Below are 16,978 nucleotides of genomic sequence, written 5' to 3'. Positions count from 1 at the left end.
AAAGGTGCCTATTAGAGACATATGTGGTAATTCAAACATCAAAATAAAAGACATCCAACAGCAAACTCCATAATATACACGTTAAAGGAAAAAATATTAACTAAACCTTATGGCAACAAAATGAGAAAAAAATACTCTATCCTCCTCAAATATTCTCCTCCAAGAAACACACGTCTCTCTCGAGAAGTCCCTGTAGAAAGGTTTGCATGGCAGTGTGCTCTGAAGATCAACAAATCTGGGCTACTTCAGAGCAGGGTGTGAGTGAGTTCGAAAGCATAAGGGCCTTCATAGAGAAGGCCCATCCTCCCTTGGTTTCTGATATAACAAAGACTCATTCAGTGAAGCATCAATAAAAATCCAAGACAACATATGAAACATCATATGTACTTGGCAGTTTCTGATCTAGTTGCTTTGTTCTCATTTTCCCCCATTGCCTAGTTTTGGGCAAGTTTCAGTTTACCCAAACTTGCAAAGACTTGAGGACACCTTGCTTTTACTTTTGTGAATTATTAGATTGCAATTATCAAAAATTTCAAACTTCTGCGATTGCTCTCCCACTTGACAAGGAACTTTGATTTTCCAAAACAAGAAAATGCAGAACTCTTATTTAGCTAAACTCTTATTTATTCTTCTTTCCTGCAATAACTTCTGTGCATGTTTTGGGTGGAGAATACTTTGTCATCATGCCTGGAATCCATCTCTGAAGATTTCTTCAGCATACATTTATCAGCTAGTCTGCAGTTACTAGCCCTTTTGGATGAAAAAATTGGGTTGATAAAAGATCTATTGACCATTCTGTTCACTTTGCTGTGCAACTGAGAGCAGGTCTATGCTACTGGTAGAGTCAATCTAACTTACGTCATTTAGAGGTGTGAAAAAAACACCCCTCCAAGAAATTAAAGTTTTGTGCTGTCCGCACCAGTGCTGTGTCTGTGGGAGACATTCTCTCACTGACCTAGCTCATGCTTCTTGCCAAGGTGGAGTAATTATGCCAATGGGAGAGTTCTCTCCCATTGACATTGTTGAAGATGCACTGACATGCTACAACTGCCCAGCTGCATTGGTGTAGCTTCTACTCCTTGGGGGAATTCTGCACCAAAAAATTAAAAATTTTGTGAACAATATTTTCAAGTTTTGCAAAATTCTGCATATTTTATTTGTCAAAATAACACAATATAATCACATCAGTTTCAATTATTTTTGGTCATTTATTTAAAAAAAACTGTCACCAACTATGTCTGTAACGGTACAGACAAAAAAGATTCAGAAAATGTTTTTTGGCAAATAGATTCCTTACTAGGAATATTAATACAGTACTCTGAGTAATAATTCATTTAAACTACAATACAGAACCATATTTCCTGCAGTCCCCAGAAGTAGTGCAAAAGTTGGGGGGAGTTAGGGGTAATGGAGGAGCTGAGGAAGAGGGAAATAATTGCTGGGAAGGAGCTTGGGTGTGCACTTGGAGGGCAGTTGGATATGGGTGGGAAAAGTATGGAACAGGGTTGGGTTTTTTGGTGGGGGATGACTGTTAGGGATCTTCCACCGTGCAGACGCTCGCTGACTGCTAGCCTCTCCCATTCAATCAGGCACATGTGTCCCTCCATCCCCACTCAGACACCCACTCTCCCCATCCACATGTCCTTGCACCCCTCTTCCCCTCCCCCTGTCCCCATGTGACTCTGTGCCCCGACCCAGGCACTCTCCTGTTCCTATGTCCCTTTCACCCCTCCCCATGTTCCTGTGTATCCATGCCCCCACCCAGCCACTCTCCTGTACCTACGTGTCCTTTCACCCCCTCTCCGTGTTCCTATGTGTCTCTGTGCCCTGATCCAGCCAATCCCGTCCTTATGTAGCTCTGCATCCCCTCCCACATCACCATGTGGCCCTGCACCTCCACTCCCATTCCCTGCCCCAGTCTGTCCTCCCCCACTAGCCCTTATGACCCCTTTATGACTCCCCCCAGCACCCCACACTGTCTGCCTCCCCATTGCCCCATCTCCTGACCTGGCCTGACAGGTGCTGTGAAGAAGGCACTACAGGGTCTTTCTCTTCCCTTGCTCGCTGGGAGCAGCTGCTGTGTTCTATCACCACAGCGCCCTCTGGTGGGCAAAAGCAGAACTGCTACAACTTTTCAGCTGAAGCTTTTTTCTGCACAAAAAAATTAAAAATATGCACGACTCATTAATTATGTGCACGTGCAGTGGTGCAGAATTCCCCCAGGAGTAAGCTTTGTTGATGTAGCACTGTAGTGTAGACTTGCCCGGATAAAGTTGCAGACATGTTTTTGCAGTCTTTAGTGGAAGTAATCACTCACTGTTATAAACCTGTCAGCAGGCAGAAATAAATAGAGCTGAACATTATGAAAAAGACATTTACTTTTGCTTATTTAAACTTTGCATTGAGGGAGAGGGAACAAACCTGAATGTCTCCAGTCCCTCACCTTACCTACTCTGCTAATGACAACCATAGCTGTAATTTTTGCTTTACATCTGAATGCATCACAGTGAATTAATTTGATGCTCAACTCCCAATTTTTAAGTTTGCTATTTTTGTTCTCTGTTTGGGATGTGTTAGGCTCTGCTGGTTCAGAAGTAAAATGACATGTTGAATTTTTTCAGATGAAAATGTTTTGGGGTTTTTTTTTTTAAATTCATGCACATACCAATAACTGTGAACATCTAAGACATTTTCTCTTCAAATTCATCTGTTTGAATGACAGTGCCTGGGTTTCAAATATCTTAGAAAATAAGTGTAAATAATTACATTGTGGAATGTCTCACTGTTTTGACATGTACTGAGTTTATTATAGCCCATTATTTATATGTATTCTTAAAGGATGAGTGGGAGTGGTGGTAAATTGTGCCTTTGGCTTCCCACCTCACTTTTTCACTCATTTAAATCAAAGTATAAATGAACATTTTAGGGCATCATGTGTTTCTATATGTTTTTAGGAAAGAATGGAATTATACACAGTCCTATTGAGGGTTATAAACTTCCTGTTTGAGATGGAGGAGAATCCAGCTCACGACTGAATATACTGGCCATCCAAAGCACCATATTTTGTTTTTTTAGAATACTAGTCATTGTCTGTTATGCAGTAAATTGAATTTTGACTATGTAGTGTAAACAGGACTAGAAAGAAAGAACAGTTTGTGACAGTGTAACATTGTGGATTCCTTACCACTGAAATAGTTTACCCCATCATTCATTTTTCAGCTGATTCCCTGTCATTTTTACTGAACAGCCTGTTTCCTGCAAAGACTCAGGTAGTGTAAAGTAAGCACTAGAAGATGTGCACTCTACTTATTAGGGTCTGAAATATCTTAGTTCATCAGGGTGAGTCCATTCAAAAATATATCCCAGAGACATGCTCTTATATGCTCAGTGTTTGATGATGTAACATAATGGGGAATGCATTTTTGTCCCTTTCTCCATTAGATAGGAACTGTTATTTTGAAAGATTTTTATATCATAGAACCAGAGAATGAAAATTTACCCCCATACTTACCAAGATGAGACATGGCCTCTATATTTTTGTGTAAATTCTGTCCACCTATTTTGACTGCAAAAATAATCTAACTACTTGTTCCTCTGATTGCCAGGTAATAATCAAAACACCTAGCTTTGATACAGTATTTTCATAAATAAATGTGAAAGAATTTTATATCATTATCTCCATTTTACAGATGGGAAACTGAGGCCCAGAGTGAGGAAATGACTCAGTCAAGGTCAACTAGAATGCCAAAAACAGAGCTAGGAATAGTCCCGGTCTGTCCACTTGGTCACACAGTTGCTATGTGATTCCTAAGTGTTCCTCCCTACTCCTGTACATTTTGTTATAGTGGAAAGGGAATAATGGTGGTGCTTTGAAATGTTCAGTATCAGAAATCTCACCCATGGTTTATGTCAGTTTAATTACATGGTGGTTACAGTAATTTAAAGTGGGCAAGAGAGAAAACTAGTGTGTCTCATTCCTTCTCCACCCCCTTCTTCACTACTCCCCACAACATGTAGCGCCCACCAACATTTCCAGCTCCTCTTCCCTTTCCCATCTCATTAGGTCAGACTTCACCACTGTAGAACCCATTAACATGTAAGAAGCTTCTCCTTGCTCTCCCCTGCTCTATGCCACTGCATCCACATATCACAGGCAGCAGATTACTGGAAGGTTACATGCTACCACCTCCAGCTGACACACTTGACTCTGCTTCTTCCAGACTTCTCCAGCTATGCCCCAAGGTCCACCTAGTCTACTCTACTCCTAAAAAGGCCCCCCATACTCTGGCCAGCTCCTACTCCACATAAGAGTGATTTTTATCTTAAATATTAACTTTTTGGATTTCAGATGGTTAAATTTGCATTGCCTGTGTGTCTTCCTTTCCTCCCTGCCTAACTCCAGCTCACATGTAGGGGCAGGGAGAAGGGTCCAAAGACATCCCAACAGGAGTAGGGTCCTCCAGAACATACAGGGAGCAGGATAATTTCTGTATAAAGTAGAATGTTTTTCTTTCCCACTGCCACTGTAGGCAAGTCTAGGATTATAACGGACTTGATACTTATCTTTGGGATAATGATATACAATAACCAATTAGCCAATGCAGACGCGCGAACAGTAATTTATATATAAAATTCCCTTATTTATACATATATATACACACACACACACACACACACACACACACTTTCTCTCTCTTAATACTTTAATTTTACATAAGAGTTTTACCTTTTTTCCTTTTCCTAATTGCTGTATTTTACAGATTAGGGGTGTGGGAGGGGGCCTTGTTTTTAACCCTACCTTTATTTACTAAGGCCATGTCCAGACTAGATACCTAATAGTGGCACAGCTGTACTGATGCAGCTATGCCGCTGTAACATCTCACATGTAGCCGCTCTCCCATCAGCATAATTAAATCACCCCCAATGAGCAGCAGTAGTTATGTCATCTCCCGCTGACATAGAGCTTACAGCACCGGTGCTTCTGTCAGGGTAACTTGTGGCACTCTGGGGTGTGTTTCTTATACCGACAAAGGTGCTAGTATAGACATAGCTTAAATTACCTTTCACATTTACATCAGCTATAGCCTTGCTCGAAAAGATGCTGAACCTTATAAATTATTGCTATGTTACTAAAATACTACATTAAATACCCCTAAACAAAGGCAAATAGTGGTAATTAGCTTTGTTTTAAAATACATTATCTACGTTTAAAAACTTTAAAGTTTTTTTTTTTTTTAACATGACTTTCTAGGCAACCAATTTATGTTAAAAGCAATTTGGTTTGTCAGTTTCTCTTTTTACAAACAGACAAAAAACTGCTAGGGAAGTTACTTCCTCTTTAGTGTACAGCAACATATTGGCTGCTGGCCAAAGACTTCTAATGAATTTTGATTGGTTTCTGTAAATTTGTTTGTTTTTTAAACGAAGATTAACCGGGAATTACAAATTAAGAGCACAAACGTAGTATCTTTAATGTTATAATTACTTGATATATTATTAAGATGAACGGATAGATACTTAATGGAATCTTTTAAAAGGTACTTTATTTCACCCATATACTTTGCATAACTATTTTACCTTTATTACAGCTTGCAGTCTTCCCCCACTGGGTTATAAAATACATAGTTACAGGCCTCTAAGACATGCGATTAACTAAGCTTCCATTATTTTCTTATAAATGGAGATTACTGCTTTTGGTCTTTTGAGACCCCCACTCACTTGACGTTCCTTTACTTGATTTTTAAGCTTCTTACAATCAGCTTTTTGGGATTCCACTTTGTCCTGCAAGGATATCCCTACTAAATATTACTGACACCTTAAAGGAGTGAAGCCAAATAAAGTTATAATTAATAGAGCCCACTTCCAGGGCCTTTAGATACTCTTAGGAAGGTATTCCTTGCATAGCCTTATTTGTGCTCTTATTCAACTGGTTATTTTAATACCAAATCCCTTTAAAATCCTCCACAATTCACTAAAGGGGCTGTCATTTCCTCCCTTCTCTATTTCGCTGCCAGGAAGCACTTGTGGTGTTTTTTTCCGCTTCAGCTACTAGTGGCCAGAAATCCTTCAGATCACAGAGCTTCCCTTAATCTTCTGTCAGGGCACAGTCCAGAGAAGTCTTATATTTCAGGGATCCTCTGGTCTGTAAATAACTGTAGGGTCCCAACACTACTACTTATTCAGTTAATATCTGGTACTACTATTCATATATCACAATATCTACCCATTAACATCTGTACATTTAAAAGAAAAATAATAATCTTCTTATGAAATTGCAAAATGACTAATGACTACAATTTACCTTTTTTCCCCACAGAAGACATCTCCCCCCAAACTCCTTTCTTGAGAAATTCCAACCTGTGTTTCTTCTTGAGAAACAAGAGGGCACTCACCCCCATTCTCTTATTTCTTATCTTTAATTTCTCTTATTTTTCTTTTTATTACACTTTATTTTCTTTATGGGCCCATAATTTCACAATGACAAAAGAAAAAGAGACGGATCTGAGAAGTGGAAGTGCCATTCCAGGTTGATTACACAACTGTGGCAGTTTGCCCTGCTCAGAGTCAGACTATGACAAGGATTTTATTCCCAGGCTAGCACCAAGGATAGTCTTGACCTATTTGTCTCACTAGATGGTGGCCTTCTTCTCTATGTGCTCTTTCTGGTCCCATCTGGGGTGCCAAATCTGCAACTTAACTGATGGATTTGTGTATTGATTAATCTCTTAGATGGCAGTGATCAATAAGGGTTCATTCTCCTGAGTGGCTACAGAATTAGGAAGAGTATTATCAGTATCATTTGACTGAGACACATGAGGAACACACAAGAAACAACTGCAATTGATCACAAGTTCCTTTATTAATAAATACACTAAGCAAATAAACAATCCCACAACATTGAAGTACAGTAGCCAATAGAGAGACAGTGCAAAGCAGTTAGTCTTGTGATTCCCATCACTCTTATCTCCTGCTTGGAAACCCTGGAGTGCCAGTCATCCTCATCCTCCTCACCAGAAGGTGTCATCCTGGTGTCTCCGAAGGCACACAGGCCCAGATACACATTTTACAATGTGTTATGCTAACACTCACTAAGGTTTGTACATATTTATGAAGGTTTCAACTCCTTTTCCTTATTTATACTTCCACAGCCCACTAAAGTTTGAAGTGGCCACGTTTATAGACTAACTTGTTAGTTCCTCTTATACTTATTAACATTTATGTCACTCAGTCACCATAACTTGTGGTTAGCACATTGCTGACACTCTATGTTTGCAAAAATCCCCAAAATACTCTATCAGGCTTTAACTGGTACATTGCAATATATATTTCCTAAATATCAGCACAACTATTCCTTTGACTGTTTCATCTCATAACATAGGCTGACATGAGCAACTAACCGATGAGTCACCTATCATTAGGCCTGAGATCTTGATTGGCTATGCTAAATATCTTACAGGCCTGAGGCCTATAAGTCCTGAATTACAACATTAATTAATAAATACTTATATTTCACCTCTATATCCTAAATATAGCTGGTATCTTTTACTATTGGCTATAACCCTCCTTAACCACCAAACTTCCTTTGCTATCACTCAGATTCTCCAATCCCTCCCATCCTCGCCCCTTCCACTCCCCTAATCCCTATCCTCTGAGACCTGAGACCCTCAACTCCTCTTTACTACCCTCCCACCCATTCCATTCATTCCCTCTCATAATACCCCCATCCCTCACTACAGACCCAAAGCCCTCTCCCTCATTCCCACCTAATCACACCTTCCTTCTCCAGGGAACATTCACACATGTAATTTATTAGCTTTTCAAAAATAATTTCAGCACCTTCTGAATATTCTGCCATACTCAGATTTCTTTAAAAAAACAACAACAACAACAACAACAAAAAAGCGCCACACCACACAACTTGACAGTGACAGATTTTTCCAGAATGTTTATAGTTCATTCTCAGATTTCTGCCCCGGTGGATTTCAAAGTTGCTGGAATCTGTGAACTTGATAAGATTTCTTTTTTTCTGGTGGGGGGTATCTCAGGAACCCCTTGTTCAAATAACCCTACATTTGTATAATTAACCCTACTTGCACTCCTATAAGACATAGCAGAGATGGGTAGTCCCTGTCCCCTCAGATCCTGGCACACACAGAGCGGGAAATGTGGGGCTGAGCAGCATATCCTGTCCCTATTCTCCCTCAGTCCCGTTACTGACCCAGTATCCCCTTCCATTCCTCCCCACCTCCGTCACCTGATCCCCCAACCTCTCTTCCCTATTCCTACCTGCTTTTCCACCCCAGCTACTCTCTCTTCACACTGAGCTTTTGTTTGTGTTATTTTCTTTTTGCAAAATAATTTCAGTACATTGTAAATATTATGCTATACTCAGATTACATTTCCTAAAATACAAATTGCCTTTTGATAGGGGTAGATTGGAGCAATATGCCTATTGGTTCCCACTCCCTGACCTGGGCTGGATTTGAACCAGAAGTAGTACTCAAAATTTAATGACCATTAAATTCTCTCCGAGCCACACATGTCCAGGGATGGAAAGGTAGTTTTCCAGATAGTTAGCCTCTCTCTCTGCATGAGTTTTAGAACTGTTTGTCATGTGCCTAACTGCAAAAACAAACTCATTTTCAAATAACATTTTAATTTGATTTCTCTCAAAATGCTGGTGAGTGTCATACACTCTCTTGGGGGTAACCTGTGTGGGGATGGAGATCCATGTGCAATGATGTGAATCCTGATTTGACCTCTATCTGTCTGCAGTAAATGTTGCCAGAACAAGTCAACTTTAAGCAAAGGTGGGAGGATTTCAGGGAGCTGTACTTTGGGAATCTCTTGATCAAATGGACCCACATTTGGACCCCATACCAAATTTCCAGGCAATCCAATCAACCTGTGTTTTAGAACACAGAATGTTTGAGCTTTACACATAACGCTGGTTTTAACCTTAACTGTAGCAGAGATCCCATTCTGCTGCTCTGCTATAATAGATTGCATAATTAGGAGGTATTTCCCTCTCCCCTCCCCTGCCTGATATTCAGCCAAACAGCTCTGTTAAGCCACAGTTCCATAGCCCAAAGAAGAAAGAACAGGAGCAGCAAGATACAAAACTAGATTCCAAACAGTTTAGACCAAAGCATACCTGGCATGCAGATGGATGACTGTGATGGAGATCCCATTGGGAAGATACTATGTCAACAGACTTTTCAGCCATATTAAGCAAATTCATCCAGCCTTGAAAAAGAGACAAGTGGGATGGTGCACTGTCTGAATAGTTTAGACCTTCAGGAATGTTTTCTACAAGAGCAACCCTAAGAGGAGACAAAAAAAAGACATTTAATAAAACCACTTTTTACAAAGTCTCCCATTTTGTAAAAGTATGGTTAGTTTGGGGGACTGTTTATTGGGCCCGTGATTTAGGGCCTGATCCTCACACATGCCCTAAAAACCTACAACTCTTAGTGAAGTCACTAAAGTCTGTCTAAACTGCAGCTGGGAGCATGCTTCCAAGCACCGGTAGACTTACACACATTAGCTCTGCTTGAGCTAGCACGATAAAAATAGCAGTGTAGCCAGGGGTACTGCAGGTGGCAGCTTGGGCTAGTTGCCTGAGGGTATACCCAGAGAGTCTGGACAGGTTTGTATTCAAGTGGCTATAGCCAGGGGTAGCATGGGCTAGCCACTTGAATACAAACCTGTCCAGACTCTCTGGGTACACCCTCAGGCAACTAGCCCAAGCTGCCACCTGCACTACCCCTGGCTACACTGCTATATATAGTGCACTAGCTCAAGCAGAGCTAGCATATGTTTGTCTAGCCACACTAGGAAGCAGTGCAGACGTACCCTAAGAATTGCCAGTGCTTAGCACTTCTCAGAATCAGGTTTTCTATATCCATACAATAAACATGGACGTGAACAATTTTTAATACTATATAATTAATGAGGTTCCTGAAGTCCAGCAATTTCTTATATGCAGAACTAGTTATTTAACCCTTAACACAGTAAGGATGAGTACATCCTGCGGATCTTAATAAACTAAATTGGTCTCCTATCTCCTTTCTAGCCCACCAAGACCACCTCTCCTCCCCACATTCCCTCCCTCTTACTTGAGAAACCCTTCTCTTAAGTGCCTCCCTGCTCCACGTGGAAGATGCACACTCCCTAGCACCATTACTTGCCCTTACAGCTGGGGTTTTTTAAGCATGGAACAGCCTCTAGGCTCAGATTAGCAAGGCTTCACTCCAAGTTTCTGCTCTGAGCCACCCACCCTGCTTTTGTTTACCTACATGATGCAAGGATCAGGATCCAGCAGCAAAGGAAGGCAGGGGATACAGCTATTTCATCCTGTACCTTTTCTCCTTTTTGCATCTACTTTTGGGAAATTGTTTTCTATATTTTGCCTGACATTTGCAAATTATATATGTCCCAATGTATCCAAAAGTATGGAGATCACTGCTAAACAATTGTTCAAAACAGATCACTCTCTATCAAGAAGAAGGGACAATTCATTCTGCATACTGCTTCACTGCTTGACTTCCTCAAATTGAAAACTTTAGCAAATTATAAGGCTTTACTTTCCAATAAAATCAGTTTGTTTGAAACAAATAGTTCCCATTATGTTCTCAGATACACAATTGTGTTTGATTGGAAAGCAAAGGGTATGAAAGTACATTGATAGGAATCCCAACATAATTAATTCTTGCCAATTCCGACTCTTTCCAATAAAAACACATACCCTCAGTTTTTGTCTTTGGTCCAAATCGTGACCCTAACAGCATCCCAATGCAAGAGGTCAAGGGGCTCACTGGTATCTGATAGTGAGTTTCCACTGGCTTGAGCAGTTCAGTGTACCCAATTCATTAATGTCATAACTGTATCTAAAAGGTGTCATGTAAGATATCCCGAGGCGGCTCTAAGCATTTTGCCACCCCAAGCATGGTAGGCAGGCTGCCTTTGGCAGCTTGCCTGCAGGAGGTCCCCAGTTCTGCAAATTCGGTGCTTGCCTGCAGGAGGTCCGCTGAAGCTGCAGGCCCAGTGGACCCTCCACAGGCATGCCGTCGAAGGCAACCTGTCTGCCACCCTCGCGGCGACTGGCAGAGCGCCCCCCCCATGGCTTGCTGCCCCAGGCACACGCTTGGCATGCTGGTGCCTGGAACTGCCCCTGAAGATATCAATAGAAAGTTAATAACGTATTGTTAATATTACTGAAGGATATAATGTACAAAGGACAAATTCAAAATTACAAACATTGATAATTATGTTAATAAAGCGTGCCTGCCAGGCGGGGCCAAAGTTACCCACTCTAGACAAAGGAATGGGGGTCTACCACCTTAAAGGTATCTTCAAGGTATTAAGCAAACAATAGGAATTCAATTTACATAGAAGGTAAACAAAACCATCAAGCCAACAAAGGGAGGAAACAACTACTCAGCATCACAGCAATGGGAAGAGACTGCAGGAAAGAGTAATTTGCATTTTAGCAAACATCAGCAGGGGAAACAAACAGCATGGAACATCCTTCACCAGGAGACTTCATGTTGCCGTCCTCATAGCTTGAATGAGCTTTATCTTGCGGGAAGCAGCTAATCTTCAGTGAAGATTTAAAAGGGATTCTTCTGGACTAAGAATCCCAAGTGATCTTTCATCTAAGACGACAAAGGAACTGAGCACTTTGGACTTTATCCGAGATCCTGATCAGCAGTGTGGTCAGCCACCTTGCTGGAATGTAGTGGGGCAAGACTCTGACCTTGAACCATAACTGCAGTTCTGTTAAGTCTTAGTCTCTAGAAATTGTTTTTCACTTTTAATTGCTTGTAACCATTTCTAACTTTATTCTTTATATCTGAACTCATGTAAAATCCTACTAATAAATTTGTTTTACCTTTAATCTAAATCAACCCAGGGCTGTGTTTGATTTAAAGTGAATGTTAACTGCAGTCAATGTGGCAAACTGTTGGGTATTGTATCTTTAAAAGAACAAGCGAACATGAATCGCTTTGAATGATTCAGGAGAGGACTAGATATTGCAGAGCATATGGTTTGGGGAAAACTTGGGACTGGCAGATGTTGCTGTCATCTTACCAGGTGTAACCAGAGAGTGTGGCTGGGGTGCAACAAGCAGGCTGCTGGAATTACAGTTGAGAGTCAGAGCTGCTTAACACACAGATACTCAGTGTATGCTTGTCTGTTGACTGGAAGCATCCAGGCATGGGTAGTACAGCAGTGGAGCATTTAAGGCACCCGGCGTGACAGAGCAGGCAGTGACAACCTCTCACTGGTCTGAACTGCACCTCAGACCATGACACAAAGAATGATGGGTTAATTCTGGTAAAATTATGATCCATTCATGTACCTTTAGCATTAATACTAGGTTAATTACCTACTTCATTAAGGCAACTGTGCAGGACTGGATTGGAAATATAACAATTCCTATTTGAAAATTAATATTTAGTGTTCGGAAGCCCTAAACCACCATCTCATATTTCTGTTTTCACTACAGTTCTTTTTCTTTCCATAGAGAGATTTAGATTATGTGCTGAATTTATTTTTCAATAGGATGGGTGGAATTTTAAGTGGCAGAGTACTAAGTCCCTGATGCTGCTATCTAACCCTATTGTCCATGTGAATCATAGACTCAGAGATGACAAGGTGAGAAGAGACCTTTATGATCATCTAGTCTGACCTCTTGCTTAGTACAGGCCATAGAAACTCACCTAATAATTAATTAATCAAGCCCATAACTTCTGTTTGTGTTGTAGCATATCGTTTAGAAAGAAATCTAATGTAAAGCTCTCATAGGTGAAGGGAAGATCAGACACGATGGCATAATCAATCCTGCAATAACAGCATATTAAAAACAATGTAAAACAGAATAAGTCTAACCTTTTGGCTAAAATGAACCTTTTCATGATCACATCACTAGTAGAAGATGACACCTTATACTTGATAGGCCCACTTTTTCCATGTTTGGTGCTCTTTATATACTTCACCTGATTAATCTTTACAACATCTTTGTGAGGCATGTAGGTAATTTTAGAGAGGTGGGAAAAAGTGAACAGAAAATTTAAATGACTTTTCCAAAGTTGCAGAGGGAGTCAGTGCCAGAGTCAGGATTCAAACTCCCGTTATGGAGTAAAAACATAGTAATAAATGCAGCCATATTTAAAACCTGGCAAAGAAGAGAACTAGACCTCATTAATAAAAATCTGAGCTCAGCCATATGACTCATGCTTATTAATTCCCAGTGAGGTCTGGCCCAGTCTCAGGGCTGTTCATTTAATCTTTGACATAATTGTATGGCAAGAAAGCCTTATTCTGATTGCACTTACTCCATGGACTAAACAATGTAGATACTCCTAATTTGCATTGGTGTTAATGAGATCAGAATCAGGCCTTGGATACTGACAGTGCTCCCAGACCATGGGCGTGTCCCTGCAAAGGTGATGGTTTTTTTTTTTTTTTTTAAGTCTCAAAAATTTGGCTATTTATTTGTAATAAGTATATGATTATGAAAGGTGAGCTGTATTGGTATTCCAGTCTGCATTCCATTTGAAATTATCTGAAGAATTGCATGTAGTTCAGTTTGTCTGAAATCCTCTCTCAATCCAGACATCGTCTTGGAGAATGTCCGATTCTGATGTACTTGAGGGTTACCATGACATCCAAGTTCATTTATGTTTAAAGTCCACAGACATGACATTAAACATTTTTCACCTAGGCATCTTGTTACTGATAACACATCAAATAATAAAGAAATGAAACATAGCTAATGGTTTTTATTTCTATTCAACTGCAGAGATTACTCATGGGAGTTAGTGCTATGCTCAGAAGTAAGTGTTGCAGGACTGGGCTCTAGATTTCTACCTTCTTATTTTTCATATCATTTTTGACCAAATAAATCATATTTAAAGTGATTTATCTGCTAAGTAATGGTAAAGTTATTTATTTATCTATCTGTATTATGGTGACTAGAACCAGATCCCCATTGTGCTAAGTGCTGTACAAACAGAGCAAAAAAATGGTCCCTGCCCCAAGGAGCTTTCCATCTAAGTAATGGGAACTGCAGAGATTTCTGAAAATCAGTACAAAGGTGTGAACATTGTTTGCAAGATCAGGTCCCTAAATATGAATTAGTTTAGTAATTAACCAGAATATACAGTATAAAGGAAAAATAAAATCATAACTATGCTGCTAGATATCACAATATTTGCTCCCAAATTAATTACATTTAAATCCTCCAATATATAAGAAGCTACTAAATTAACTACAAACTGCATAGTAACTTGATCATTTCTTGCATGAGGGAAATATTTTTTCATATTTTTAATTTTTTTACTTTTATTTATTTATTATAATGAATTTACTTGAAGTGAATTTGGGAACAGTGGAGACTGGATTTAAATTGTATATGGACTCAAAGTAAAAGTAAAAAGGAAGCTATATAATTACCGTCAATTGGACACCATCACAACTGTTTGTATTGCAGCCCTCTCTATATTTATAATCTCAGTCTTTGAATTTTCTATCTCCTTCTCCCTCCCTCTTCATTTCCCTCCTTCCCTCCTCCCAGAAGTCATTTCATCATCTGTTCTCTGTATTTTGGGCCTGAAGCCTTTGATCTACAGATAAAAATGTATGAAGCTGAATGGATTGCTTCAGTTGGTACTTCTAATTAGATCTTCAGTGAATGCAGGCAGAAATCTTCACATTTCAGGTGTTAAATACAGATCTTCCTGCTGAAACTTAGCGCTGGGGTCTGGGGCTTCACGTTTGGAGCTCTGCTGCCTCTTCCTCAGCATTTTGGATTGTGGGAGGAATAGGACAATGTTATCTTTAAGCCATGAAGCTGCTTTCATTTTATCCCTCTTCAGATTTCCCATCTCTTGCTATTTTCAAATCAAGTCTGGATGCCTTCCTGGAAGATCTGTTTTAGTGAAACAAGTTATTGAGTTCAATACAGGGGTAACTGAATGAAATTCTATGGCCTTTGTTAAGCAGGAGGTGAGAATAGATAGTCTTCTCTGGCTTTATAATCTATGAACCTAGTTTAGAGTCTGAGTTCTCAAATGTAGAGAAATACCTAAAAATATACTTTACTTAAATCTATTAGCCCCCATTCTATTGCTGCCCAATTGTGATGTTGTCTGATTAAAGTATGACCATGCAAACTATTGTTTCTATCACTGTTCTATAATTACAACAAATCTTAAACAGCAGGACACATGGTCAGAAAGGGTGAAGCAGCTTGCACGCTAAATGACCCAGAGTCAACTTTTAGAGACACTTTAGAAAAGTATGTGAATGGTAATTAGAGCCATTCCATGGTAGAGAGGCTAGAACTTTGAAATACAAATCTACCTTGTTAGAAATTAGAAGTGATACCATTTTGTGTGTGTACTCATATTTTGTTAAATGTTAGTCATGTAAACAGATAGGACCTGTCTGTCTCTATAGCTATTGATTCAGAGACCAAAAGGGCATATTAACATTTAGATGAATCTTGGGTGAAGTAATGTTGTCTGCAGGTCTCTTAAAAGTTTGTGATAGACTGCCTAATCATGGATAAATTGCCTTATGCTAATTTATATAGTTAATTACCAGTGAGATTTGGAAAACAGAAAGTTACATCAAAAGCCTTTTGTTCACCCAGGAATATATGGTCAAGTGGCTGCTAGAAAACTGTATAAAAGACTCTTAGGTCCTGATCCTTTTTATCTCAGACCTACTTAATGCTTCGTGCAGGGGAAGCTTAAGTCCAAAGGTTGAGATCTCCAGTCCTGACTAGACCACCCTTAATATAAACACTGGACTGTAACCTATGAACTACTTCTGAAAGAACTCTTTGCAACTACAAAGCTCACCATCTCTGCTATGAATTTAATCTCAAGAACCGTACTCATATTTGTATGTATACAGATTTTTTAACCAATACCCTCCTTTCATTTTTTTAGAAATTTTAGTTTAGTTAATAATTCTACCAATGCCAAAGGATCGGACACATTAACTCCCAGGTTAATTAATATTTTAAATCTTACCCAAATACAGCCAATTCTTATTAACTAAACTAAAATTTCTAAAAAATTTCAATAGAAGTTGGGCTCATTTGGGCTCTTATGTTTCTGACACCCAAACTATAATGACTACATAATTTTAAAACGTAGCATGCTATTGCTCCCATGCATAAATTATTGTATTTATTGTGATGTACAGGCTCCACCTGGCATAGAAGGAGGCTGCCTACCTTATCAGTGACTTGGGCCACTGTGGACACATCAGGCCCATGCTCAAGTCCTTCACTGGCTCCACTGCCTTCACTAGTGCAGTTACCTTTCAATACCAGTTTAAGGACATCGGCTTAATTTTCAAAGCAATTAATCCATGAAACACTGAATGAAACTGATTTGTCTGTTATATTTTACCTGCTTTAACCTCTCAATAACTCATTCTTTTTTCTTACTTAATAAATCTTTAACTAGCTTACTATAGAATTGGCTACCAGTATTATCTTTGGATCTGGGGTAAGTGACTTGTCCCTTGGGACTTGGAGCAACCTACTGTGGGATGATTTTAGGTATGAGTAATTTTTTATCACAAAGTTCAGTTTGTCTGGGTGGCAAGATAGGCTGGAGAGTCTAAGGGAACTGGTATACTGATCCAGGAGTTCACATTTGTTACTGGCTTGGTGAAATCTAATTATAGAATATACCACCAGTTTGGGATGTCTGCCCTTGTTTTCTGACAGTCTGCCCTGAGACAGGCACTCTCAGTGATGATTCACTCCAGACAGTGTGACAGTAGACATGAAACTTCGAGATCTCTGGCTTAAAGAGAAATAGTGACAGAAAATTGCTGACACCTTCTGTAATTCTTGTGTATCTGTTAAAAACCCATTCAAAATTGTAATGCACCAAAGCTCTCAAATCAACCCAAGTTTCAATGCCTAAATAAGTACATTCAGAACTCAACA

At 39.6% G+C, this 16,978-nt stretch overlaps 1 protein-coding gene across 2 annotated transcripts in view; it reads right to left on the bottom strand.

The window, feature by feature from the left end:
• Nucleotides 1-16,978, bottom strand: part of PLD5 (phospholipase D family member 5) — a 230,082-nt gene that overhangs the window by 120,052 nt on the left and 93,052 nt on the right. For both annotated transcript variants that reach the window (XM_050950429.1, XM_050950430.1), the window contains one exon: nt 9,155-9,323. In XM_050950429.1, the coding sequence (XP_050806386.1) occupies nt 9,155-9,323 (169 nt within the window). The remainder of the gene's footprint in view (nt 1-9,154; nt 9,324-16,978) is intronic.

The sequence above is a fragment of the Gopherus flavomarginatus genome, chromosome 4 (genome assembly GCF_025201925.1).
Source record: "Gopherus flavomarginatus isolate rGopFla2 chromosome 4, rGopFla2.mat.asm, whole genome shotgun sequence".
NCBI classification, from domain to species: domain Eukaryota; kingdom Metazoa; phylum Chordata; order Testudines; family Testudinidae; genus Gopherus; species Gopherus flavomarginatus.
This window is presented reverse-complemented; position numbering and strand designations above follow the sequence as displayed.